The 26080-nt window shown below is 43.2% G+C and overlaps 2 protein-coding genes across 21 annotated transcripts in view; one reads left to right on the top strand and one right to left on the bottom strand.

The window, feature by feature from the left end:
• TPD52L2 (TPD52 like 2) overlaps positions 1-26080 on the top strand; it is a 97125-nt gene that overhangs the window by 9076 nt on the left and 61969 nt on the right. The window lies entirely within an intron of this gene.
• Positions 274-26080, bottom strand: part of ZBTB46 (zinc finger and BTB domain containing 46) — a 48819-nt gene continuing 23012 nt past the window's right edge. For 5 of the 6 annotated variants that reach the window (XM_069034512.1, XM_069034514.1, XM_069034515.1 and 2 more), the window contains 6 exons: positions 17569-17850; positions 11511-11683; positions 10330-10381; positions 9927-10238; positions 4006-4181; positions 274-710 (listed from right to left, as the gene is read on the bottom strand). In XM_069034512.1, coding sequence (XP_068890613.1) covers positions 324-710; positions 4006-4181; positions 9927-10238; positions 10330-10381; positions 11511-11683; positions 17569-17850 — 1382 coding nt within the window. In that variant the 3' untranslated portion in view covers positions 274-323. The remainder of the gene's footprint in view (positions 711-4005; positions 4182-9926; positions 10239-10329; positions 10382-11510; positions 11684-17568; positions 17851-26080) is intronic. The other variant, XM_069034516.1, reaches the window with a different exon arrangement.

Genomic DNA, 26080 nt, shown 5'->3' on the forward strand with positions numbered 1-26080 from the left:
CTCCCCACACCTGCAGAGACTCCACCTCCCTCTGGCTGGCTTGGCCAGAGGGGTGGCCGTGGGCAGGGGGTCGCAGGGGGAAAAGGGAAAGGAAAAAGGGGGAAGGCGAAGTCAGTCGTGCCGCTGGAAGCGACACTGCTAAGACAGTGTCTGAGAGGAACAGAGAAGGACTTGTTTAGAAAACACAAGAGTTATTTTGCACACATGGACGACAACAAGGCTACTTAGTTTTTCCAACATACTCCTTCCTCCCCACCCTCCCTCCCCCTACAAACAACAGAGCGAAACAAAAAAAAAAAAAAAACCAAACAAAAAAATAATCCCTAAGAAATCCAGGTAAAATCCTTGTCGTTCTCCCCAGAGTTGTCCTGCTCCTGTGGGGAGTCGACATCTTTGTCATCATCTAAAATCACATCATCCTGTGACATCCCCACGTCATCCTTCCACTTGATGTCGTCCTCGTCTCCCATCTCCTCATCTCCTTCCACTTTGATGTCATCTGGGTCTTCCATGTACTGCCCTTCCCCGGGGTAACACTCGTCTGGGGACCCTTCTCCCCCGTTGTGGTCCAGGTGCCCGGCGATGCCGCGGCCGGAGCAGTCGGCGCAGACGCCGTGGCGGCGGGAGCCGTGCTTGATCCCCACGCTGGCTGCCGACATGAACACTCGGTTGCAAACCTTGCAGACGTATTTTTTGTCTTTGCTGTGGACCTGGAAAAGAAGAAAGATCACAGAGGTGAATGCCAGCGGAGATGGAATGAGAGCTGTTCCCATGTTCTCGCAAAGGCAAATCCACAACTGCAGCCTGAGATCACAACTGGCTTCCACCATGAACTCAAACCCACCATGATTAATTTGACCCAGCAAGTAGGACACACAATGGAAAACCCTTTGGGATTGCCTGTTCATCATCACACTCATCGTTCTGAGAGGAAATTTCATTGCAATTTTTTTTCTTTCCTTTTCTTTCTGCTTTTCTGGGGTGCAACAGTTGTATCATACCCACCACCAAGAGGAAAATGTTATAAAGAAAAAAAAAGCAATCCACGAGTACCAGTTCTGTGCAGACCAGAGAACAACAACCCCAATCAAACCAGTGTCAATCATGGTGATACAGTGGTCTCCCTCCTGATCCCACTGCTGTCCAGAACCAAAGAACAGGAGCACTGGGAATGCCTCCTGTATCTTCCAAAAAATGCATCTGACTGCACTTCTCACCTTATTTCTGACTACTTTGGTTTGACACAAATGTTTCTCCTCCATAACTCATTCTGCAAGAATCCTGGGCATGTGGACCTATCACAGAATACATAGCCAGTACTGGAAGCAAGGAAAATGCTCTGCAGGATAGAAGAATTCACTTCCAGAGTCAAACTGCATTATTCAATGAGAAAAATTACATACTTTGAGAAGCACAAAACACCTGATAAAGGGTGAAATCTGTCCCCGGCCACTTTTGCCCTGCATGGAAGGCAAGGAGCTTGTCCAACCACTCAGCTGTTCCTCAGGCAAAGGAAACCAGAGCAGTGAGAATTCTCAAACTCCACCACAAGGAGCCTCATCAGGTACGTTCACTTACACATATATAACTACATGTAAAATACATATTGATTTTATTAATATGTAGAACAGATCAGTTGGAAGAGACCCATGACAATCTTCTAGTCCAACTGCCTGACTGCTTCAGGGCTGTCCAGTACTTATCATAAATGTGTATTTTTCTTTTCTATTTTTTTTTCTTTATTCTTTTATATGTTAACACCACACGGGGACAGCACAGGCACTCGATGCCCTGTGTCTGCCACTGATCCTCAGGAGAGACTTCAGGAAGTGGTGTAGAAGCACACAAGGATCCAGTGCTCGTGGTTTGGGGTTGTTCTGAGCAGCCCAGCAGTCACCAAGCCTTGGGTACATATCACCAGTCCCTAATCCTTTTTAACTGGTCTCTTCTTTTCATGCTCACAACAGCCTGTGGGAAAGGTTTTGCTGATTAAAGCCCTTCTTTTTACTTTAAAGCAGCTGCCTGGATGCCTGCTCCTGCCTCAGCATGGGATCACCAGCTCTCACCACCTGATTCTCCACAACCCTGCGCCCCGGAATACTCAGCTGAGCTAAAGCTCTTTGGGAAGAGGACAAATTGACCCATTGTAGCCCCTCAGCCCTCCCTACTGCAGGACACTGGCTCAGGTTCTGTGTTGCACCAGTCCCAGCCGTGCTCAAAGCCTGTGAGTGCCTCTGATGTGCTCTGGCTGCAGGTTCCCCTGCTCCGAGCCAGTCCCCATGACATTCTTCTACTGCATCAAGCAAAGGCATTAAATCTTACTACTTTTTTTTAAAGCAGTTGGACAGGGCTGCTCAGAGTCATCCAGCAGAATCTATAGGTATCACTCACTTTCAACTCATACAAGAATGATTTTCAGGCATCAAAAGCTGAATAGGAGAACAGAAGGTGGTCAGGGGTGCAGAATAAGGGCTAAAAGAGCCATATAAAAAAGAAATTATAAAACAGGTACTAAACCAATTTGTAATTATCATAGAATGGTTTGGGTTGGAAGGGACCTTAAAGTTGATCTAGTTCTGACCCCCTGCCAAGGGCAGGAACACCTTCCACTAGAGTAGGCTGTGTATCTGTTAAAAAACTGATCCCCTCTCCCCCTCTTTTCCAATGCTGACAGTTCCGTGAGCAGGTTCAAAGTGAGCCATATTCCTGGCTGCAACTGAACAGAAATTATTCTTATTCCCTTTACTGCCAAATTAGTACTAAACACAGAAACAGCATTTGGCCCTGGTACTGGAAAGTGCTATTAGAAAGATGACAGTCTAACTGATTAAATGCCAATATCCCAAGGAAGAGAAGAGGAAATATGCTGACAACATCCTAAATTTATGAAAAAAATATTTTAAAAAGAGAAAGTTCTCAGAAATAAAAGGCTGGAAGTAACAAGCTGGCATGACTGGGTGCTCCCTGCTGCAAAACCAGTAACAGCTCTTGACACCTGTGTGCTAGCAGCAGGACTGAGCTCACACTGAGATCTGCCTCCCCAGCTCCAGCACCCCAAGGAAATAAGGAAGGGACATCTCAAGGAGCAGGCAGTGCCCAAGCAGATGGCTGGGGACTCATCTGCATGGAGATGGGAGCAGGGAAGCAAGGGAAGGAGATGGTGGGGGTTTGGGCACTGTGGAAATTGTCACACAGGGCTCCAGGATCCCGGTGTGGGATCTGGGGCATTGTCAGTGGTGAGCCAGGCCCTCTGCTGGCACTGCTGCTGGAATCATTGCCTAGAAACTACCTGCTCTGCCACAGTACCACCTCTACACCAAGCTTTGAGAACCTCTTTAGGATGGCAAGTGATTTCTATCCTGAAAAGAAAAATAATCAAAGTTCATCTTAATATTTTGTTTCTGGAGAAGCTGTGAAGAGCCAGACACCAGCACCAGCCTCGCAGTCAGAGCTGAGCAGCCTCTTTAATAAGGTATAACAGTATTTTTGGTAACTAAGCATGGCCAGATCAGAGTAGCTTTGCCTCAAGTTCTTGCTGAGCAATGTATTTTAAAGCTTTCTGCACCAAGTAATAGAAATACAGAATCATTAAGATTGGGAAAGGCCTCTATGATCAAGTCCAATTGTTACCCCAGCACTGCCAAGCCCACCACTAAATCATGTCCCCAAAAACTGCATTTACACGTTTGTTAAACCCCTCCAGGGATGGTGACTCCACTATTGCCCTGGGCAGCCAGTGACAGGGCTGAACAACCCTTTCAGGGAAGAATTTTTTGCTAAAAAAATCCAACCTAAACCCTGGAAAGCCTCTAGCTGAGCTTGGAGAACAGCAGGAGGATGAACAGGCAGCTAGCCACAAGGCCTTGGAAAAGCAGGGAAAAAAGATACAGGAGAAGCCTTCAGATGAGCCCTGTGTGGCAAACAAAATGCAGACTTAAATGAGGTGAAGCTCCTGTTCTCTTTACCCAGAGCCAAAGGGCTGAGAGTCCCCAGCACTGCCCTTACCAAGGTGTGGCGCTTCATGTGCTCCCGGCGGGTGAACTTCTTCCCACAGATCTCACAGGGATAGGGCCTCTCTCCCGTGTGGGATCGCATGTGTCTCTTCAGGATGCACTGGTGCATGGCTGAAAAGCTGCAGTACGGGCACTTGAACTTCTTCCTGATGACTGTGAACTCGTTGACTGCAAGAGAGAAAGCAGAACATACAGATCAATCTCAGACTTCTCGTTGACTATTGCACTATTAAATTAGTTCACTGTGAAATCACACTCTCACCCCTTAACCAGCTACACATTTTTAATCCTTGTACTGTGTTACTGCCCCTATATTATTAAAGCTAAGAAGTTGAGTACCTCCATCAGAGCAGCTTTTGAACAAGCTGACACACAAACATTTAGCAACAGCCTGTTACAGACATTGCTTGCTAAAGGGATCATGAAGAGGGCCGTCAACCTGCTAGAGTTCTGATTTATTTTAAAGGATTATCTGAAATATCACGATCTAAAATGCTAACAATACTACTTGTGGAAGAAGCAGGGAGCCAGGAACAGCAGTCCATGAAGGTGGCACCCCAACAGTGCCAGTGTTCTTTATGGGGTGATGCAAGAACATCATCACACACCCCAGGAGTTTTTGGTGAAGGAGCAGAGACTGAGGATGACCCAGAGGAAAAAGCACAGTTACAACCACCATTCTCTACATTATCCAGTGACACAGGGACAGTGCCACACACAAAACACAGCAGGTGAAAACAGAGTATTTGCTGCTCCCTGAGGGTACCACCCACCCACTACAAGTTTGGAAGTGACTGACCACTGTGGAGATGACTTTAAACCCCTTGTTTCTCCTTCATTCTATTGCTTCCCATTAGTGTTTTCATTTTCAGCCACTTTTCTCCTAATTATTGTTATTTCTTAAAGCAATATATTTACATAAAAAGGAGGGGGGAAAAAAGAAAGCAAGTTGTGGTTAATCACTGTAACATGTGTATGTAAATAGCTCCTGGTAAAGGAGACAGTCTATGGAGGAGAGCTGGGGGAACAGGGGAATGCCAGACCTATTCCCTAGCTCCTAACAGACCCAGAACTTGGCAATATTTTTAGATGCTTAATGAAATATTGCAAATAGAACACATATAATAAATGCAATATATAATATAAATGCCCTACTAGGTGTGTGCACAGTCAATGCCCTCATTATGTCACAGGTAAATGCCCTGGAATTAACACTGTACACTGAAAAATGGCCTTTTTAAAGAAAATTGGTAAGCCCAAATACTCAGTGACATTTCATGGCCAATTTGTGGGCTGGTTTTTTTTTTTCCTCTTCTGCTTTTAAAATTTACTTTGTCTTGTATATCAATACAGGTGAAACAACATGAAAAGTGACTACATTTGTCACTCATATAGAAGTGCAAACCAGCTGGCACTACTAAGAGACACCTTTAAATAAGGTAACGCCCTCCTGGGTAATCAGAACAAACATTTCAACACCAGCTCATCTTAGAAAACGTATTTTAAGTAGTTTTCTATTGTTCTAATACACACTAAAAGCATGATTCAAGCTCTTAAAAGTTGCTGTGATACAAAGTTTATCTCAGCATTTGTTTTGACTACTCAGAATTAAAACACATCCTCCACACAGGTAACTTTGTGGAAGAAAAACTTCCTTTGGTTATCAGTTTGCCCTGCATCTAATATTCTGTTAGATTGGACCTGTGGTGGTCCAGCCCACAACTGCTTTTTTTTGGGTAGCTTGGTGTTTTTTCAGCCCATTTGTAAAGCTGTCAAGAGAATTTTCTAGCCCACAGGGAAAAAAAAATTCCAAACATCTACTCCCTTGGGCCATGGCTGCCACAAGGACACCAGGGAAAGCCAATGGTAAGGAACATTTTATTCACCTGTCAGCAAAGCTCACCCACTGCAATGGGGCAGTGAGAAATGACTCTGCACTGCTTTGGGAACCTCCTGGAGGAGATGCCTGAGCACAGCCTGATGCCCAGAGCTTTGTGCAAGCTCTACTTGTAACATCTTTTTTTTTAACAACTAGAATATGAAATTTCTTTGTCTTTTATATTACAGGAAATTTTTTTTTCCTTTATTTTCTCCTAGGGTTTGACACTCCCTCATCTATACTCAGAGGCAAGGAGCCCACATTTTCCTACAGCAGGTAGAAATTTCATGAAACAAAGCTATTTATTATAAATACATTTCAGTTGATTTTGTAACCACTCGATTTTGGTGTCAAGGCCACACAGCCGCTTCTAACAACCCCGTCACTATGGAGTGTAGACAAGGTGAGCAAGCTGTAAACTGAGCACAGGGAGTCAAGAGGGGACATGAAACCTCCTTCCTCCAGCCCTGCTCCACACCACACACACTGCAGAGCCCAGCTCCCAGGACACAGAGCCACTGGAAAACACTGACTGGAGATCCTGACAGCAACCAGATCCTGGGATAATGAAGAAAAAGTGCTTTAAGGACAGAAAACCACTAAATCCCTTATTCCCACATTGCTGGGTTGTACCTGATCCTGCTGTTCCCTCAGTGACCCGGTGCCTGCTCCTGTTTCCTGCCCACATCTCTCCCTTCTTTTCAGGGCTGAGCTGCTGCAAAGCTGAAAAGGCAACACTCAACCTTGGGTGCATGACCTGCACCCCCAGCAGGCTCCTCCCCAGCCACCTGCTTCCAACACATCCATGGATTTCCAACAGCCTATTCCTGACTCTGTCTGATTCCAAGATCCCTCGTGCCTGCATTCAGCTTAAATCACTCAAACCCAGCATTTGCAGCTTCTGTATTTAAAAATACTCACAGAACACTGTTTGCAGCTATAGCTTTATTGAAAACTATTTTTGCACCAAATAGCCACATATTTAGTTCTGGTATCTACAAAAGGAAACACCTGAAAACCAGCAGCATTGTCAGAAAAATAAATGTATTGCAGAGTTAACATGTTCACAGTCCTGTTAAATATATGCACCCACAGTACATCTATTTAATGCACAAATACCAGCTTTGGTATGAGCACCATCCTTTGTCTAAATGACAATATTTTATGGAGCAGCATTAAATGTAGCAGCATTAAGGCCCTAAGAAATCATCTTTAACATGATCATCAAGGTGATAAACAGCAGCACCACGGGTAAAGAGCTACTGGACACAGCACCAAGAAATGGAGAAGGAAATAGAAACAGTGCCACAGTAAAAATCTGTGTACTTAATGCCACTAAAATATTTATGGAAATGTGTGTTTTTAAAACCAACACAATAATGCTTGGGAAAAAAATCTTTGGTATTGTCAGCTCAAGTAACTTATTTCACTGAGGCTGTTAAAGGAAACAGGCTCCTACATCCCTGAGAGTGAAGGAAAAGCACTAGTGATGCCCGATAGAGCTGCTCTGGATTAACTCTGTAAACTGGCAGCTAGTTAATAATCACTGAAATACTACATTCTTTGGGTTATTAGAAAGAATTCACAAACTTCAGGAGAATTCTTGTCCGCTAAATCCTTGTTATACTTAAGGTTATAAATAGCAAGGTGCAATTTAACTGTCAGACTCACACCTCCCATCAGCTTCCCCTGCCACTTCCTAACAGTAGAATCCTGCTTCTAACACCTGTTATACACAAACCCAATAAAGCTCTGCCCTGTTATACCCTTCAGTTCCAATAATTAAAAAAACCTAGTCCTGATCCTGAAGGGAAGCACTGGAAATTCCCAGTGCTGAAGTCAGGAAGCACTCTGATGTACAGGCCAAGGAAAATACTACTGAAACCTCTATTAGAGACAGCATCGACCTGACTAGAGAAAAAGAATTCCGTGTTGAATTAAATTCTAAAATACGAGAAAAATGAACAAACAAGAAATCTCATTAACTATTATCACACAATGAAACCTTTTAAAATTTGCTGAAATTGCTTTTGCTGGCATTTTACTTTCCCAACTCAGACAAATCCTTCCCTGCTGTTCCCGAATTTCCAGATAAGATTCATTGGGTTACAACTTTGTTTTCTGGCTCAGCTTTCTCCTTTCTCACTTGCTGATTATTTAAGAGCAAAATAAATCATGAGGCAATTACTCTGACATCTGTCACAAGGGAAGCTGACACTAAAAACTACACACATTCACAGACAGCCGAGATCTCTGATGCCAAAGATGTCAACAGGAACAAGAGTGGAAAAAATGAACCTGACTTTGCAGAAACCATAAAACTTAAACCCAAATGATTAAAGTGTACTATGGTGATTACACAGGAACTTATTCTCAATTCTGACTGCAGCCTGCTCAAATGAAGAGTAAGAACTAAGCCAAGCAGGGAAACTCCGGCTTCCCAGCCCTGGCATGGCATGGAGCTGTCTCCCAGAAGCTTCAGGTCCCAGCAGGAACAGGTGGAGCAGAGCTGCACCAGAACACACCTGTTCTTCTCTACAAGCCCAAGGGCAGCAGGAACTGATGGGCTCTCCCATTCACCTTTCCACAGGAAAGGGCTGGGGAAGAAGCTCCCCACTAAGTCCACATGGTGCACAACTAAGTAGTTCTCATTTTCTGTCTCCCTGAGATGCAACAGTATCACGAGAAAGAACTTCCCTGAGGAACTCCAAAGAACATTTGTAGAAGTTGTTTTTTTTTTCTCCTCAGCTGTCTCTCACACTGAGGAAAGCTACCCCACATGCTGACAAGCTGTGCTGCACACAGAGCAGCTGGGAAGCACTGCTCTTAATTATGCTACTTTCATTTCACAGTTACCATAATCTAGTTTTGTATGTAAATATATAGCAAGAGACACAGAAATATTTAATCTTTTTAAAAAGTAAGTGAATTTCACAGAATGAAATAGGAATTACAGATTTCTACCCACCAGGAACAGCCATTACTGATTCTGTATGCACACCCCAAGTCACAATTAAATCTATGTGAAGCCTCCTTCCTCTGCTTTAACACCACCACACTCAGCCTGCCTAACTTAATTACAGTATGTAAACCAAACGAGTCACAAAAATGTACAGAATCCCTGAAAACCACAGCCATAGTCCAGGATGATTTTTTAAAAAAGCCCTGAAAGTACTGAAATATCAGTAAAATATGCAAGCCTTGCAACAACTTTCAAGCCCAAATAACATACCCTATTGCACATATCAACAAGCAGCATGCTTTTCTCCTTTGAAAGACATGAAAAACCACACTTTACAAACAGCAACCTAGTGCTTCCACAGCTCCTAAGTTCACAGTGAAAACCCCTGGAATGCCCAAATGGTCTAATGGACAGAGCACTAGAGCAGAACTCAGAATTGAATTCTCTTATTAATTCTATTGCCAGCACTTTCAACAACCTGAGGGATGTTATTTTCCTGAGGAATTGGAGGAAAACATCACCATTTCTTTTATAAAGCACTTTGAGATCTACTGATAAAGCAGTTGAAGGTAGTGTCAGAACACAGACTGAGCACACCAATAAAACAGCCAAAGTACCCATTTTATGGACCCAAAAAAATTATCTTTGCACAAAAAATTGCACCAAGGCTGCAGTGACACAGCGTCTGGAACCAGCCCAGCATCAACTGATCAGCTCTGGGGAGTTACTCTATGAAATTACACCTGTGGAACATTTATTTGCAGCACGAGAACCACGGCACAATTTGCTTTTCCTAGTTCAAGGAAGTGTCTCATATACAACAACAGCAGCTACGCATCCTCAGGATCCTCGCTCGGTCCTACACTGTCCAAAAGCTCCAGCCCAGCCAGGTGGGCAGAGCTCAGGTAACACATTTTCACGTGGCTACTGAGGTTCTTCTGGGTGCCGAAGCCCTTCCCACAGCAGAGACAGACAAAGGTGCGCTCGCGTGAGTGCACGGACAGAAGGTGCCGGTTTAAGTCTGTCTTGTCACGAAACAGCTTGGCACAGTTAGGACACTGCATCTTCTTACAGTGGAAGTGGATGGTCTTCTCGTGCCGGTCCATGTTGGATTTCAGGGTGAAGCTGGCGGGGCACTTGGAGCACTGGAAGCGGGCGAGCTGGCCGGCAGGAACGCCGTCGGCGAGGCCGGGCCGGGAGCAGTCAAGCACGTCGAACGGGAAGAGCATGGAGAAGGCGTGCTCGTGGATGTGCTCCTTCAGCTCCTCAGCACACTGGAACACCCTCCTGCAGAAGCCACAGGTCAGCCTCTTGGCCAGGGCTGAATCCAGGAAGGTCCCATCAGCAGTCATGTCCATGTCTTCTGACCTTGGGAAGCTCGTATCTGAAACAGACCCACGGATACGCACGCACGGATCAGCCTCCTCTTGTATAAAATAGCAACAGCTTAAAAGTGTATTTTTCTCTCTGCTTACCCGAGTCAGAGTTATCAAACTGCCAAAGGGCCAGCAATCCGTCGTAGGCAGCCTGCAAAGGAAAAGCACAGGGAAGTTAAGGCAGGGATTTACAGGAGCCTGTCCTGTAGCAGAGCTGTCACTGCCTTCACCCCTTCTCTAAGGGAGGCTCAATCATTTGACCTGGCAACCCAAAGTGCCTTTGCAAACTTTCACTGCCAGAGCAGGGAACTGGGCCCTCATCTTGCAGGATTTGGTGTTTTGAAGACAGTAATCAACATCCCTGTTTAAGTCTTGGATAACTACTCAGTTTCCATTCTCACTAAGCATTCGTAGGTCCCACTCAGGCCAGTGGGAAACGCTGGACAGAAAATTTTTAGTTGATACAATAGAACTGGAAAATTCTCCCTTAGCCCTCCACAGGTACTTTTCCTTTCCACACAGAAGAGCCTGTAGAACACAAACACCTTCTGCGTAGCTCCCCTTCTGCAATGCCCTCTGGCACTGCTGATCCAAATTCTAAATAAAAGCTGACTTTATCTTTTTTTTTTAATAAATCCTTTGCAATATGCCAGCGTGTGGCAGATGGCAGCCCTGTATGAGGCAGAGGCGTGCTGCAGCCTCGGCAGGTCTGTGCAGACCAGCTCACTTCGCTCTACGGGGACTGCAAAGGAAAATCAGTGTTTCCACCCATTTGTTTCGTAGAATTAAAGTATCATTCAAAAATATTAAGAGTAAGAAATGCTGCAGAAAGCTATGGATTTTAGGTCAAACTTCTGACTTCTGTAATAGAGAGAGCCAGCCCACTTCTGTCCAAATTCAGATGGTTACAAGAAGCCCAAATGCAGAACACCAGAAGTGAGCAATGGGTAGCCGAGGCCTCATGCCATTATTATATGCTAGTGTGCAGTGTTGTGCACATGAAGGGATTGACAATTAAAAGGGCATTTTTATTTAAAAAAACCCAGAGGTTTTTGAACAGAAGTTCCGTTGAGGTAAGGCAGAAAGACTAAAACTGGGACAGTACCAGTCCTGACCCTCAAGCAACTTCTAGTTTTAAAATAACCTGTATTTTTTTAAAAAAAGCTCACAGATTAAAGTATAAGGTGTTAGATCTTTCAAAATACTCCTAACTGGGGAGGATTTGATCAAACAGACACCTTTGTATTTCAAATTCTTTGCATTTCTGCCCCCATTCTTACCTGGGTTGAGGAAGGCACCTCTCCTTTTATCCCGGTTTCTGGTGACATTTCACCAGAAGAGCAGATCCCGGGGGGGCTCTGAGTGGCAAGGTGTGCTGAAGGCAGCAGGGGAGATGGTGCTTCCACTTTGCCATCACTTTCACCCCTTGAACGATTCGAGTTGGTGCCAGGCCCTGGGGAACACAGGAAACGAATCTCACCCACGTGAACGAGCACCAGCTGGTGGCTTTAAAAACGGCCTCGCAAAGGCAGCGCCCCAGCACTCGCAGCTCATCTTCTGTCAGTGGGAGGGAATGCAGCAGGACAGGGATGCCAGGCTTTTGGTCTTTCTGGTTGATGGGTTGTTTTTTTTTTTTTAAAACCAGCCTCCCCACCCAAATGTCTGTGTGTACTGGAGTGACATCGCAGGGCTCGATCACTACAGAGTCCGTCGGGAGAAAGAAACACAGTGCAGCACAAATATCCAGAGCAATCACATTTCTCTTGGAGAAGCACCATTCTGAACACAGACATTTCCATCTTTAAGGAGTGTACATGCAAACTTCATTCCACTAACTTTCTTGAAAGTTTATGTCACAGGTTCAGATCTCAAGATCTGTCCGTGGTGGTTTATTTAATATCGGACTGTCAGTCCGTGATCTCAAAGTGCTTTACAAAAGATGGGAAAAAGGATTCCTGTCACTCTATATTTAGCAAGGATGGAAGTTCAAATATTTGTACAAAACTGTTCAATTATACCTGACAGTCATTACAGTCTAAAAATCTCCCATAACTCAAGAGGAAAACATGCTGTGTCTGGCCCTCGCCTACACTCTAGCAACACCCAAATGGAAAACAATATTCCAGAAACTGCCCTGAGGATCAAAGACAAAGCTAAATACAAATAAAGACTGCATCATCAATATCAGTGTACATTATAAATTATTATACAAACTTTAGCACATGCCTTGACTGAATATTGGAATGACATAGTGAGCAGGTTGTTCTTTTTGAAATGCAAGGAGGCAAAACCAGAAGCAAATATGGCATTAAATAAACAAGTTCATATTTAAAGCACTCTATGCTCTAAAGGCTTTTTCATTTCCAGCACAAAAGAGTCTGATGGCAACCTTCAGGGATATAAAAAACACTCTTTAATGCAGCTACAAATAACAAGTCACAGTTTACACTGTGTCCGAATACAATGCGCTGTGATCTGGGTGACAACAAAGCACTCTGAGTGAAACCACACCAAGGTTTCGAAATGTGAACAATCCCAAACCCTATTTTTTTATCAGCTATCAAAGGAAAATCTGCTCTTGTACCACGAGCTGGATGTTTGATTTACTTTCCTCTGCTTTGATCGCAGATCGATATCTTTCCCAACTTAGTTAACTCTATTCAGCTGGGATAACAACACTGCTCCAAGGTTTCCTTCAGGTGCTGCTCATCTGTTGCTGTTGTCTTTTAAAAGTAGGACAACAAAATGCCAGAAATTCAAGATAGCAAAAATTCAGGGAAAAAAAGGAATCAATCAGTATTTCCTGTTAGAAACTGTTACCAGTAATCCAGCTCTACAGGTCCATAGCAGAATTCCTGCCTAGACAGCCACACATTCCTTTTTTTCCACACCTGAACATCCCAAACTGATCCAAATTGCCCCAAAGGCATCTCTGGGTTACACTTCTTTGAACTAATGGTATTTTAGCACACAGTAAAGATAAACCAGTGGGGCCTGGCTTGATGAATTCTTTATTAGCCCCTTCCCAGTGTTCCACAGGTTCCTAAAAACCTCTGCACTTCTTAAAGCAAAAATAAGGCTAATGAATGAGCAATGAAATAGAGCACAGGGAAGCAATAAACTATCATCCAAGGTGTACAAACACACAAAGATGTACAACACAACAAAGATGAGTTTTCAAACAATAATCAGTATTTATTTGGTTTCAACAACTGCAAGTAACACAAGAAGAGAGAAACCCACATCAGTGACCCACACTTTGTACACAAGAACGCAGATTTACGTCCATTCTGACTCGTACTGCGAGAAACCTTTTTCCCTCCTAAACTTGTGCTAAAATGAATTTTAATCAAAAGTATTTTAAATTCTAAATCAGGAATCAAAATCACTTTCCTTCAGTTAGCTCTGCACACAGAAAATGAAGCAGGGGTTTCGCAGTATTTGTGTGAATACAGAGTTCTCATGACAGCTAGACAGTAAACTACTGTGGAAAAGAGAAAGGCAAAGTTATTACATCTAATTTAAAATTGCATCCATTCTCCCCTAAATATTCTTTTATCATGTACAAAAATTCCACCAAACTGAATACCTTTAACTTCTTCCTGGGAAAGTTGACCACTGTGTAAAATGTATTCCTTAACATCCAGTGTAAGGATAAATTATTGGCTCCAATGAACCACTAACTAAAAATAACCTATTAGCTGGTTTGCCCAAAAGAAAAGGGCTCTGTGTACCATGTAATCACTTGGACTGGAAGCTTCATAGGAATTGCTTCTATAAACAGTTTCAGTTGCAACAGGGTAAACAGGAAAAGCCAAACTTAGCCATATAAAAAAGCCTTCAAATGTGCTATTCTGAAATGTGGAAGTCACCCTTTAAGGGAGTTGGTCCCCCCCACGACCTGAAACTTTTCTTTTTTAATGAGAAAACAAGGATGTAAACTAACAACCTCATTTTCTAATGAATATTAAAATCCTTGTTCTCTTGATTATACTTGGCAAAACCAGCTCAAAACATTCGACTGAAGCCTTTGAGACTTCTGGATGTGTGATGTAACCGTGCAGAACAATGCTACCAAAGTTCAGGCTCATAAATGAAATAAGACACGTTATTAAACCAAGGAGCTCTGCAGAGCAGCTCTGCTAGGAGTGGAAATCACACAAGCACCACCTGCTTTTAAAGACAAACCAGGAAAACATGGCAAGACCAGGAAAACTCTCAGGACGTCTTATCTGAAAGGCACCCCCAGCAACAACCCAGGCAGGTTCAGTAACCAACAGGTCCCCAGAGAACCTCGGTGTTACCCATGAGTAACTCACACATTTTTTTTCTGCAAAACCTGTGTGTTCCAGGTTTCTGACAAGCATATGAACAACGTCAATCTTGATCACACATCATGAACATCAAACTCTCACAGCCCTTCAGCTGCAGGTTATCTGGCAACTGTGCTAACCAAATGGCAAGATATTTAAGTTTCTCCTTCTGATTTTAAATGAGTTTGAACTGATTAACTTCAGAAATTCACCATAGTGATACAACACCCCCCCACACACATTCTGGGCTTCATTTTCCACCAGCAGAATGTCGAGTTCATACCTCATATGATCATATAATGAATTAGTTAAAAAGAACACGAGGTAAAAGGAAAACCTTGAGGTAGCCCCTAACTTCTAAAACAGGGTGAATTATGTGGAACAGCAAGTGAAAACTTTTAATGTGTGCAGTAACTTGGAGAGTAATATCCCCTTTAGAAATGGCTCATCCAAATTTTAAACATGTTTAACATCCTCTTTGCATCTGTCCACCTCCAATAAGTCTTCTTTCCTCCAGAAAAAAAAAAAAAACCAAAACAAAACCTGAATACTGCTCCTTGAGGCAGTTACGTACTGCAGTGCTTTGTAAGAGAAGACAATCCAGTGATAGCAGCCAAGATTAAAAAACACTTCACTTCTTTAAGGTCAAGAGAGACTGATCACTTATAACCCCTGAAATTAACACATTTCTTTTCAAATCAAGACAGATGAAAACTGCTGGGTTTGGTTGTCTGGTTAAATTCAATCTTTTTCATTGTGCTCCTGCCTACCCCCTCCTCTTTTTTTTTTGTAATATAATCCAGGACTTAAAATGACTCAACATCCTCAAATTGTTTTTGAAGAAAAATGTCAAAAACACCTACAAAGCCAGCACCAACCTAGACTGTGCTTTTACATCTCCACTATCTGCCTACCACTGTCATTTTAAACACCGAAAATTCTCATCAAACTTGATGTCCTGTTGTATTCAGTAATGACCACTTAAAAGGGAATCGTATATCACAAGATCTTTTTCAAGTTATTAAAATAAACTGATACCTGTGAATCTGAATAAGATGAAAGAAAAATATGTCTCTTAACTCCTGGCTTCTATAAAAACCCTCTTACCAGGCCAATGCCACATCCCCGACTGCTATGAGAGCTACAGACCAAGCAGGAGGTCTTCTTTTTGACTTGGGCATTTCACTTTGTTTCCATAAAGATGAGATAATTGAAGCTCAGCTGAATGAAATCCAAGTAGTAGTGAGAAGACTGGAAAATAAGGACCTCAAATACAGGCTGGACAGGACCTCCTGAGCCATGGCACCCCTTAGTGAGCTATCAACCACCCCCTTTTCTAAATGTATCAAGCTTTATTTTAAATCCAGCTGGTCTCCTGCCTGCACCATGCCCATCCCCAAACTCTGCTTCTCAGCTGGTTGGGCAATCTCTAATTTTTAACCCGGATTTATGACTGCTTCATACACATTTATCTTTACATCAAGTGGTGCTTCAGTTTTTAAGTAAAACCTAAAATCCTCCAACCAGGAGAAGGATGATGGATAGAGGGCAGCGCCATCATTATTCCAATTTATCAAGACAGAAGATGAAACTGCTGATTTCACCCGTCAGGAGTCACAGATCCGAGCCCGCGGTGCATCCATCACCCACGGTGGCACATCGATCCAGGCTCCCACCCATCCTGGTGCCAAGCTCAGGGCACTCTGCTCCCTGCACCCAAACCCTGCCACTGAACTGAGCCACATCTGTGCTGTTCCACTGCAACTAAGGGATTTTCAGCCCTGGAGCCCAATCTGAAATGTGATTTAACTGGAAATCCTTCGGGAAGTGAGTTACTGTGAAAGAAACCAGAACACTGCACCAGCCATTCCCCACAAATATTTAAGCTACAGAATAAGGTACAGAAACTTGAAGGTTTTTGGACTTTTTTAAAAACAATCCCACTGTTCAGACATGAGAAGTGAAAAGAGACACTAAGTCTGACACTGCATTGTGCAGTTATTTCCCTTTGTCATACAACTCCTGTGACCAGCTGGCCACTTGGATGGGGCTTGGAGCAACCTGGTCTAGTGGAAAGTGTCCCTGCCCATGGAAATGGGCTGGAACAGGATGATGTTCAAAGCCCCTTCCAACCCAAACCATTCTAGGAGTCTATGATTCATTCTCTAATTCTATGACCATTAAAGTTCTCTATCTTTTGCCATTGAAGAAGCTAAAAGAAAACAGAGTAATAGATATCCCTAAGTGAACTTTTCATTCTATTTACCTGATCAGTTTTCTCAGCATAGATGAAAACAAACCTTTTCTTCTGGAAATTAACATGTAGTGCTCAGAAAGCTGCTGCTTGCTCTAGTCTAGTTCACAAATGATATATCTTCTCAGAGTATTACTAAAACACAGCATTAATAACATGTCTCTTTTTTTTATGCACTAGAGAATCAAGCTGCAATGAAGGAAACACAAAAATATGCTGAAAAATCAGCTGTCCACACCTAATGGTAATCAGCTGTCTCCAACAGACCACCAGAAGAAAAACATTCATTTCCAGGTGCAAGTATAACAAAATCAATAGCTGCTCATTACTTACAGCTCTAAAATTAAACTGCAAGAAGTAAAGATCATGCGATCTACAACACCCCAATTGTTTCCACAGACACAGGAGCAACATTCAAGCTGTTCAACATCAATCAAGTTTGGATTCAAAACCTTTCCCATAATGACTCAAATACTTTGTATTTTGTTTGTAAGTACCATTGTGCAAACAAGCAAAACAGAAATTTAAGGACAAGCGCTACAGGCTGAATATTTTCTTCTGTGACTTCAGCAGTTAACATTAAGGTTGGGTCAATATCAGACAAAAGTTTCCAAATTTTATAGAAAGTGGGATTAAGCAGGATTTAAACCTGGATATAAACACATCACCAGCAACCAACGAGGCGGTGACGTGTATTTTCTTCTCGCTAAAGACTTCCCTTAAAGTGTCAGTAAACAAAAAAAAAATAAAAATAGAAGAAGGCCAACTTACGGGAGAGTGAGTGCGTGCCTTTGGGGAGGTACTCGAAGAGCAGCGAGCTGTCCTCGCCCAGCATGTCGGCTTTCAGCGACAGCAAACTGTTCTTACTCATCAGAGCCGCGCGCAGGTTGGCGACGGTGGCGGCCTGGAGCGCATCCTCCTTGTCCGGAGTCAGGGGCTGATGGATGTAGCTGGATTCCCCGCCCAGCAGCGCTTCCTCCACGTTGGCGTAGGGGTCCGGCCGCTCCACCCTGCTGTCAGAGCTGCTGGGCTCCGTCCCGGCCACATCAGCACCTGCAGGAGGGAAGGTGCTGTCAGAGACACGGGAAAACTCCCGGCACCGGGACCAGGACCATGCACCTGCCTCACTGTGCATCTGGGAAACAGAACCAGGAATGCAGCAACAATTATTTTGGCTTTGCTTTTCACGTGGCAGTGCTGCTTCTCATCCCCCTTTTCCTGCCTCACAGCTGGGGGTTCTGTTTTTCCAGGCTGTTCCCTCCTGCCCCACCAACTGGGCTTCAGTTCAGTACCACAAACTATGAAGGCAGGGCTGAGGGAGGGGATGTATATTTTACCCACAACCTGGATAAAACTATTTATTTATCTTAAACTAAGAATTCAGGATGGTTTGCTAGTACTGAAATTACATTCAAAGGTTAAAGTTCTGTTTTCTCCCTAATTTGACACTCCAGTAGTCCAAATTTTCACTCTTTCATTTCTTCCCCATGATGTGGGTTTTGAGAAACCCAGTAATAAGCAGCCTCTAAAAGCTGAGTATAAATCCCTTGGGGTCACCTACTCTAAAAAATACACAGTAACCAGTGGTTCCCAGCAGATAGCACAGGGTGGGTTTTATACAGAAGTGATACAGTTAAAAAAAAAAAAAAAGAGACACCCATCACCCACTTTACAACACGTAACTACAAAGAAACTGTATAAATATAAAACATATTAGTATAAATATATCAATTACTGAACCCAAACAAAACCAAAAAAGCTATGATACGGTAAATTCCTTTCTGTGAAAACACAGTTTATTTTTGTATTTTTTGGGGAGGTCTAATTGAAGAGCCTCTTTTGTTTGAACTTTGACTCTCTTATCAGCTTAAATAATTTATGTATTTTTATGTAAAGGAAAATGACTCTCAGACTCCTCTCTATTCTTCACATGAAACTACAAAAATTACACACAAAAAGGGCTGTTAGCCCATTTTTAAAGTGCATTAAACAAATTGCAATTACCTACTCCACAATCTGCAGCAGCAAACACAGCTGACACACTCAAAGCCCAGCTGAGCACCTGGCAAATGGAGATGAAGCTTCCCAACAAACTTATGCCTTTGTGGCATTTCTCCTCTCAATGTAGAGGGAAAAAACCCATATCCAAAGAGAAGGCTCAGATAATGAGCTATCAGATGGAAAAAGAAGCTGTTTCGCAGATCCTGAATATTTTATTGCCTCCTAGTTTAAAAGAGATTTAAATCTACTTAATGCAAGAGGGAACTATTAGAGCTCAAACCAGTGGTAGGACATGTACAAAATTAATACCTGCTGCTTTCACAAATTCACCTTGCGCTCTTCAGGGCAAGGAATTCAGGTGTTGTCCACACATAGCACTGCAATAAACTCACTCCCAAATAGAAGCTCAGGAGAGGGGAGGAGGCAGAGTGGGACACTTCAGTATTCAGCTTCCACAACTTCAAACCAGGGCAAGGCATTAACCTGCAGAGCCTTATTAAAAAATGCTAATGAGGACACTGGGACTGTGCCCACCTCCTGTAACCTGGAAAATAGCTGAAGGAAGATCATTATTTTTAACTCCATTTTACAGGTGGTGGCTGCCAGAGAAAGATGTGGGGACTCACTCAAGGTGTCCAGCTTGCGGAGCCAGCAGCAGCCGGCCAATTTCCCAGTCCCAGCTCAGGGCATATCAGATTCCAGAATATGTTCAGATTGGTTTTACTAAGCTGCACTGTTCTGCCAGTACATCCTACTGCTAAGCTATCCCTTTAAAAAACAAACAGCCTCAAAGCAAACAATAAGGAAAAAGCAATCACAGGCAGAGTGTTCCCACACCCCGGAGATGTAGGGAAAGCCCAAGGCCGGGGGCTACAAACACAGTAGGAAGTTCATAAATGTGAACTACCAGAGATGTTCTCTGTTTAAAACAAACCATTTTCCCTCCTCCATCTGTGTTTTGCTTGTATAATTTCCTATCATCAGCTTTTTTAAATCTTAGCCAAGCAGAAGAATTCAAATACTTCAAATTTTTACGTATTTCGTCATCCCTCTGTCAGCGGCTCACAGGATATCCACTTTTCTAGATGATAATGAAGGTTTTTTTTAAAACCAGCCAGCATGCCTATATTAAAAGAAAATTAGAAGACAGTAAAAAACCAGCAGCTGTTACAAAAGGTGGTGAAGGAAGCAAATTAAACTTTAGCCCATTAAACTGGTAAGGTGACAGAGAGCTTCATCACATCAAAGCCACGATAACAGCCCTGTTCCACTGCCTACACGGGGAATCATAGCACGTAACTCAGGCCAGAAAGGGTGTCTGCCCACAAAAATGTGTTCCCAAATAACCAGGCAGGCAGGGAATCACCTTGTGCTTTCTGCCCTCCTTTCTCAGAGCCTGTTACAGCTGCTGATTGACAGTTGCCAGAATCGGCTGCTGCCCGCTGCACATAAACACTAATTGCTAAAATACACGCAGATTAATTGTAACCACAACAAGACATTAAATGTTCCTCAAAAGCCAAGATTAGAGACAGACAGCGAAATAGATGCTTCAGAGCTCCCAGTATTTATAGCTGATGTAATCTAATCAAACACACATTATGGCAAAATAAATATCCACTTAGTCACACAAGTACTAAAATACTCTCAGCACACCAAAACCCAAAAAATGCACCAAGTTCCTCTCCACGGCGCCTCCAAAACCACTTCTCTTTTCTCTAGAATGCAGCTCCTTTTAACAAGATTTAGCCAAAGAATTATATGAATCGAAAGCATCCGTCACTTCCCAGTAATCCAAACTGTTTACTACAGCGCTTCAGCCCCACGTAAACCAGGCTTTAGTCAATGAGCTTCTATTCTGCAATTATTCACTGCCACGGGGCCCAGAGCTCCATCCCAGCCCTCCAGAGCTCGTTTTTCACCCTGCTGGGACAGCCCCTGCGACTGCAGGGCTCCACACGCAGGAAATCCCGAGCTAAACACGGGATTAATGCTGCTCGGAAAACTGAGCTCATTAGTCTCTTTAGCAAATCATTATTTTGCAGTTATTCTATTACACCAGCCTACTTTCCAAAACACAGAAGCTTTAGAAAAGCTTTCTTAAGTTTGTTGACTTGGATGAATATTTTATTGTTAGCTTTTACTGTCAAATAAAACACAGGGTCTACTTTTTGACAATTTTGGCAACAGTACTTCCATGCAATTCTGAAAACAATAGTAAAGTTCTTCCCTACACATGAAAGCATCACATAACAGGGGTACAAGGACTGTATCACAGAGGTCACCCGTCCCAGCTGAGCTCAAAACACACTTCATTCCCAGCCACACAAACCAGTCAGGCTTTAATAGATTCAAGAAGAGGAATAAACCTCACACCAGGACAACAGGAGCAGCACAATATTCCCAACACACCCAGAGTGGCTACTGTGTGAGCCCTGGAAGTCCTATAAACCAAGCTCCTGTCACAAACCCAGGAATGGGAAAACCAAGTTCCACTTGTCAAAGAAAATCAAGCACTACAGACATCTGGCAGCCCCTTGGAAAGGGCTATGGCACAAATCAAAGTAATGCAATGTACTAGAAGTATCCAAATGTTAATGTGATAATTTATTTTCAAAGATCTAGGAGGAAGCTGACAGTAAAAAGCATTAAACCTAGTCCAATGACTGAGCAAAACACACATGCCATCCCAGAAACAGCTAGGAAAAGCTCCATTTTAAAGACTCCATTTACTAGCTTAATTAATTACTTTAATAAGCAAACCAATTCTTTTTCTTGTATTTCTTCTCCCTCTTTCTGTCATTTTTTCTCATTACATCTTAAACTCAGCTGTTACCAAAGTACTTCCTCAGCATCTGCTTCTCTCACACCACTTATTTCTTGTTTGTACTGTGTTTTAACCTTCTCAGTAAACCCCCAGTGGGGTTTCCCAGACTCCCAATGCTATTACTCTCTTTCATAGTTTTTTTTTTTAATTATTTTTCCCCCTTTTCATCTTTTATTCCTGCTCTCTTATGTAGACAGTTGAACATCTAGAAATCAGTAGCTGGAGAACTAAATCCATGAGAAGAGAGAAAGGCGTGAATAAAAGCCATACAAGGTTGCATCTGCTGCTGGAAAACTCAAAGCAGAAACAAGCTTTTTCCCCAAGAACTAAAGGCAATGTTTTGCCAGGTCGCTCTTTCTCAATATTGCCCTTTTCATTACAGTCTTGAGATAAGAGGGGATCCAAGAAATCTTTCATCCTCTCTTCAAAGCCCCGTTTAGTGTGGCAGGAGCACAAAGCAGGGATGTTTCTCCCTCGGTGTTCCGAGTCTCTGGGATGCCGGGGTTGTGTGACGGAGGTGACCTCCAGCAGTGAGGGGGGAGCCAGCCACAGGCACTAGAGTCCTTCAAAGGAGGGTAACAGTACCTCACTTACCATTTACAGAGCTTTAAAACAGTTCCTGTGTGCTTCTCCATCAACCTGGCAAATTTCAGCAATCTCTGAGGAAGCACTCCCAACCCCTCCTCAGCCCCCCTGGAATGCAGGGGTGTTTCATGAGCCATTCCTCCAGCACACACCTTTCTGAACTGGAAGTCTCACTGCCCAGCACCTGGAGTAAACTCTCTGCAAGTCCCACGACCTCCAAAGACGATGGCAATTCAAGTCACCTCCTGCCACAAAAAGCTCCTGACCCTTTCCTGTAGCTCACTCACTGCAGGACCCATTTTGGCAGAATTAGTGTGGAAAGGTGAATAGAAGGAAAGACACTTGAGTACAGGAGTCTTGCTGTCAGCAAGGCAAGAACCAGGGAAAGTACAGTCTGGAAAGAGGAGCGCTGGAATTACACCTGAAGTGGTGTCACCAGACAGGGGAGTGAGAAATCATCCTGACCTAGGGCAGCGTTACTGCTCTGTCACCTGGAGTCATCTCTAAGAATTGCAGAATAAATTAGGTTGAAAGTAACTTCAGAGCTACTTTTAGATTTAGATTCCAGTGGCTTGCACGGCCCAGTTGTGAATATCAGCAGGGAAGACAGAGCAAAACTTCCCCAGGTCCTTCCTCTACCTTTTGACCACCTTGTGAGGAATCTCCCTTCCTGTAATTCGTGTCCATGACCCCTCATCCTTTCTCAATGCACATCTGACAAGGGTCTGGCCCTGGATAATCCACCCACCCCCCTTCTCTTCTTCAAGGTTTTAAACCAAGCTGTCTCAGCCTCTCCTCACACACATCATCTTGATGGCCTCAGCTGCGCTTGCTCAAGCTTGTCAAAGTCTTTCTTGGCCTGGAGATCCCCAAACTGGATCCTGTACTCCAAATGCTCTTCCTAAGGCAGGCAGCCAGCCTTCCCTGGCTGCCAGGGCACACAGGCTCCTCTTCAGCTCCTTACTCACCAGAAGACATTTTCTGCAAAGCTGCTTTCGCTCTCCTTGGCTGCCAACCCAAACTGCTGCACAGGGTTATCCTGTCCCACATGCAGGACTTCACACTTGTCTTGGTGGAATTCCTGCTGTGCCTGGCACCACTGCCTTCCAGCCAAGTCATCCCTCCCAGCCTGGTGCCATCCAACAACTCGCTTGAGGGTTCACAACATCCCACCACACAACTTGTTAATGAACAAAGTCAACAGCATCGGGCCTGGAAGCAGCCTGTGATGGATGCAGGCATCACATTTTCTGGGGCAGATGTTTTGGATCTCCTGCACACAGCTGGATAATTTTCAGCGTGATGGAAAATTTAGGGTTTTTTGTCGTTTACAACATGACAAGCAGAAAGGGAAGAGGTCTCAGCATCAGCAACTTCTCCCACCCCAAATTCCTGCACCCTCCCCCTGCTACTCCCTCAGTGGTACCAAGACCACACATATAGCTGTGATTGAACTTGAGACAGGAACTAATATGTTAAAAATAAACTGATTTATTTTAAAAAGTTATTTTTAAATGCAGATCAGTTCCCCTCTCTGGTTCTCTACATGGCTGCACAGAGATTTTCACCGGAACAACTGCAGGAGAGCGTGGGGGTGCAATTAAGTACCAAAGGAAAGTGGGAGCCACTTAAACTCAGCTTTTGTTTCAGGTATGCTGCCAAATTGTGACCCAAAAAAACTTAGGTGAAATCAAAGATTTAATTTTCTGAGGTTCTTCTACCTATTTGGGTCAAGTATCTGCTTGACAGTAGATTTTATCTAGAATTCCAGGGATGATGTTTCTTGTGTAGGTTTAGGAAGGTTTGGCTTGATCTCCTTCTGTACAAAAGACAATTAATTTTTAAACTCTCAGGGAAAAAAAGAAAAAATAGCTTTCATTTCATAGTGTGCTTTTTGATTGGGAATTAAAAAAAAAAAAGAACACACAGGCTGGCAGAAAAATGACAATGTTTTACCAGCTGCTAAAAATATCCTTGAAGTTTGTATTTCAGTTCCCTCCTCCTTTCTAACAGAAATCTTCCAAAAGTGTTTCACAACTCACTATTTGTTAAGCAAACCCCAGCGTTCTCACCCACTGCAATATTTACACGGGGAAGTGAAGCCATGAGTTATATTGGGTTTGATTTGCACTGTTTTACAACCATAACAGCAGACATGTGGATACAATAAATGTGCACAGCATTCAGAATCAGCTCCAATTTCCTAGAGCAGGAAACAATCAAGCAAACATAGATATTTAACCACAACACATATGATCATTAAAAACTGCCTTTATGTTAAAAGCCGTAAGATATATTAAGTGAATCCTTATGGAATCAAAAACTTGGTCTCCTTGAGGCTGTGCTTTCCCACCCCTCTTATTTCAGATTTGAGTCCCACTCCAGCTCCTCCACCACGACTCAAAGCAGGGTGACCTGGCACTGTCAGGATTTGAGTTCTGAAAAACACAATCCTGCAGGAAAGTGCCAGTTTCCAATGCTGCTCCTGTTTCTGGAGGGCTCAGGAGGAGCCCATGCCAACTGAGGCTTCAATATCATTTCCTAGCCTACAGCCATAGGATGTTCATTACCTGTGTTTTACCAACAGAAACATTCTCCTCACCAGCTCTAGAACACTATTGCTAAAATAAACCAGGCTTGTTCTACACAAATATGACCTGGTTTTACGTTGCTATTCCTGCTGCGTATTCCAAAAGCTCAGGTGTATCCCCATCTTTGTCCTCCTCCTGAAAACAGTAATCAGTGTACAAGTAACTGGAAAATTCCCTCCACTCTTCCAGGCACCTGGAAAAAAAATAATCAATTTTCATCTCTTTCCCATAATATTTGTTTTTCTACCATTGAATCAAGCTCTGCAGACACTTTTCTGTGGTCAGCAAAAGGAGCTCCTGGCCCAAACCCTGCTGCTTGTTGCTGCTCCCCCACCTCCTGTTAGTGACCTCAACTCAACCATTCCTTGTGCTACAGAGAAAATCTGGCCAACTGCTGATCTTCCCAAAAAAAGATAAACAGAACAAATCCAAAAAAGAGAAGAATGGTTAAACTGGGTGAGTTAATTGTTTCTGAAACTCTTCTAAAATGGGATAATAAAGTATCTTTGCAGGAGCAGGAATGACTGGGCAGTGCAGAAATACCTGAAGCCAGTCACTTTAAAATCACTTTAAAAGTACTATATCACTTTAAAAGTACTATAATATTAACCTCTTTTTCCAAGTCTCCTAATTCAGGCAGGAAAAGGAGTGACACTATTCCCTGCTGCTCCTTGGGACAGAGGCAGACACAAACATGAAGGGACAAAAATAAAACATTTACCTTTTGAAACAAGTGCCTTGAAAAAAAAAAAAGATAGAATGAAAAATAAATCAGAAACCAGTACAGAGAAGGTTGGGTTTGATTCCCAGGCACTGCATCTGAAGAATTAATTCCTACTACATTTTAATGCAACAGCAGCACTGCAAGTACAGAAATTAAAGTCCAGGACAGGGCTGATTGCAAAGTAGGACTAGAATTTATGTTAAAATACTAAAACCTTCTTGATTTCTCACTTGTAATTTCAAAGTAAAGAAACAAAAGGGGTAAAAAGCTTTGGAAAAGTTGAGATCTCTGTAAAGAAAAGCACAAGAAACAAATAAAATAGTGAGAAGGGCACTCAGGAGAGGGGAAATGCCTCTGATCTCTGGAGTTAAAGCAGATTAACAGAATCAGAACTGCTACCACGGGGAGGAGGAAGAGGAGAAGGAGGAGGAGGAGGAGGGCTTGGGAGCCTGGGGAAAATGGAATGCAGGGTGGGGAAAGGAAACAGACACTGAGCTTTGAGCTAAAGCTGGTTTAGGGTGGAACCATTTTAAAGCCAGGGTGTAGCCAGGGAGT

This window comes from Aphelocoma coerulescens, chromosome 20, assembly GCF_041296385.1.
Source record: "Aphelocoma coerulescens isolate FSJ_1873_10779 chromosome 20, UR_Acoe_1.0, whole genome shotgun sequence".
NCBI classification, from domain to species: Eukaryota; Metazoa; Chordata; class Aves; order Passeriformes; family Corvidae; genus Aphelocoma; species Aphelocoma coerulescens.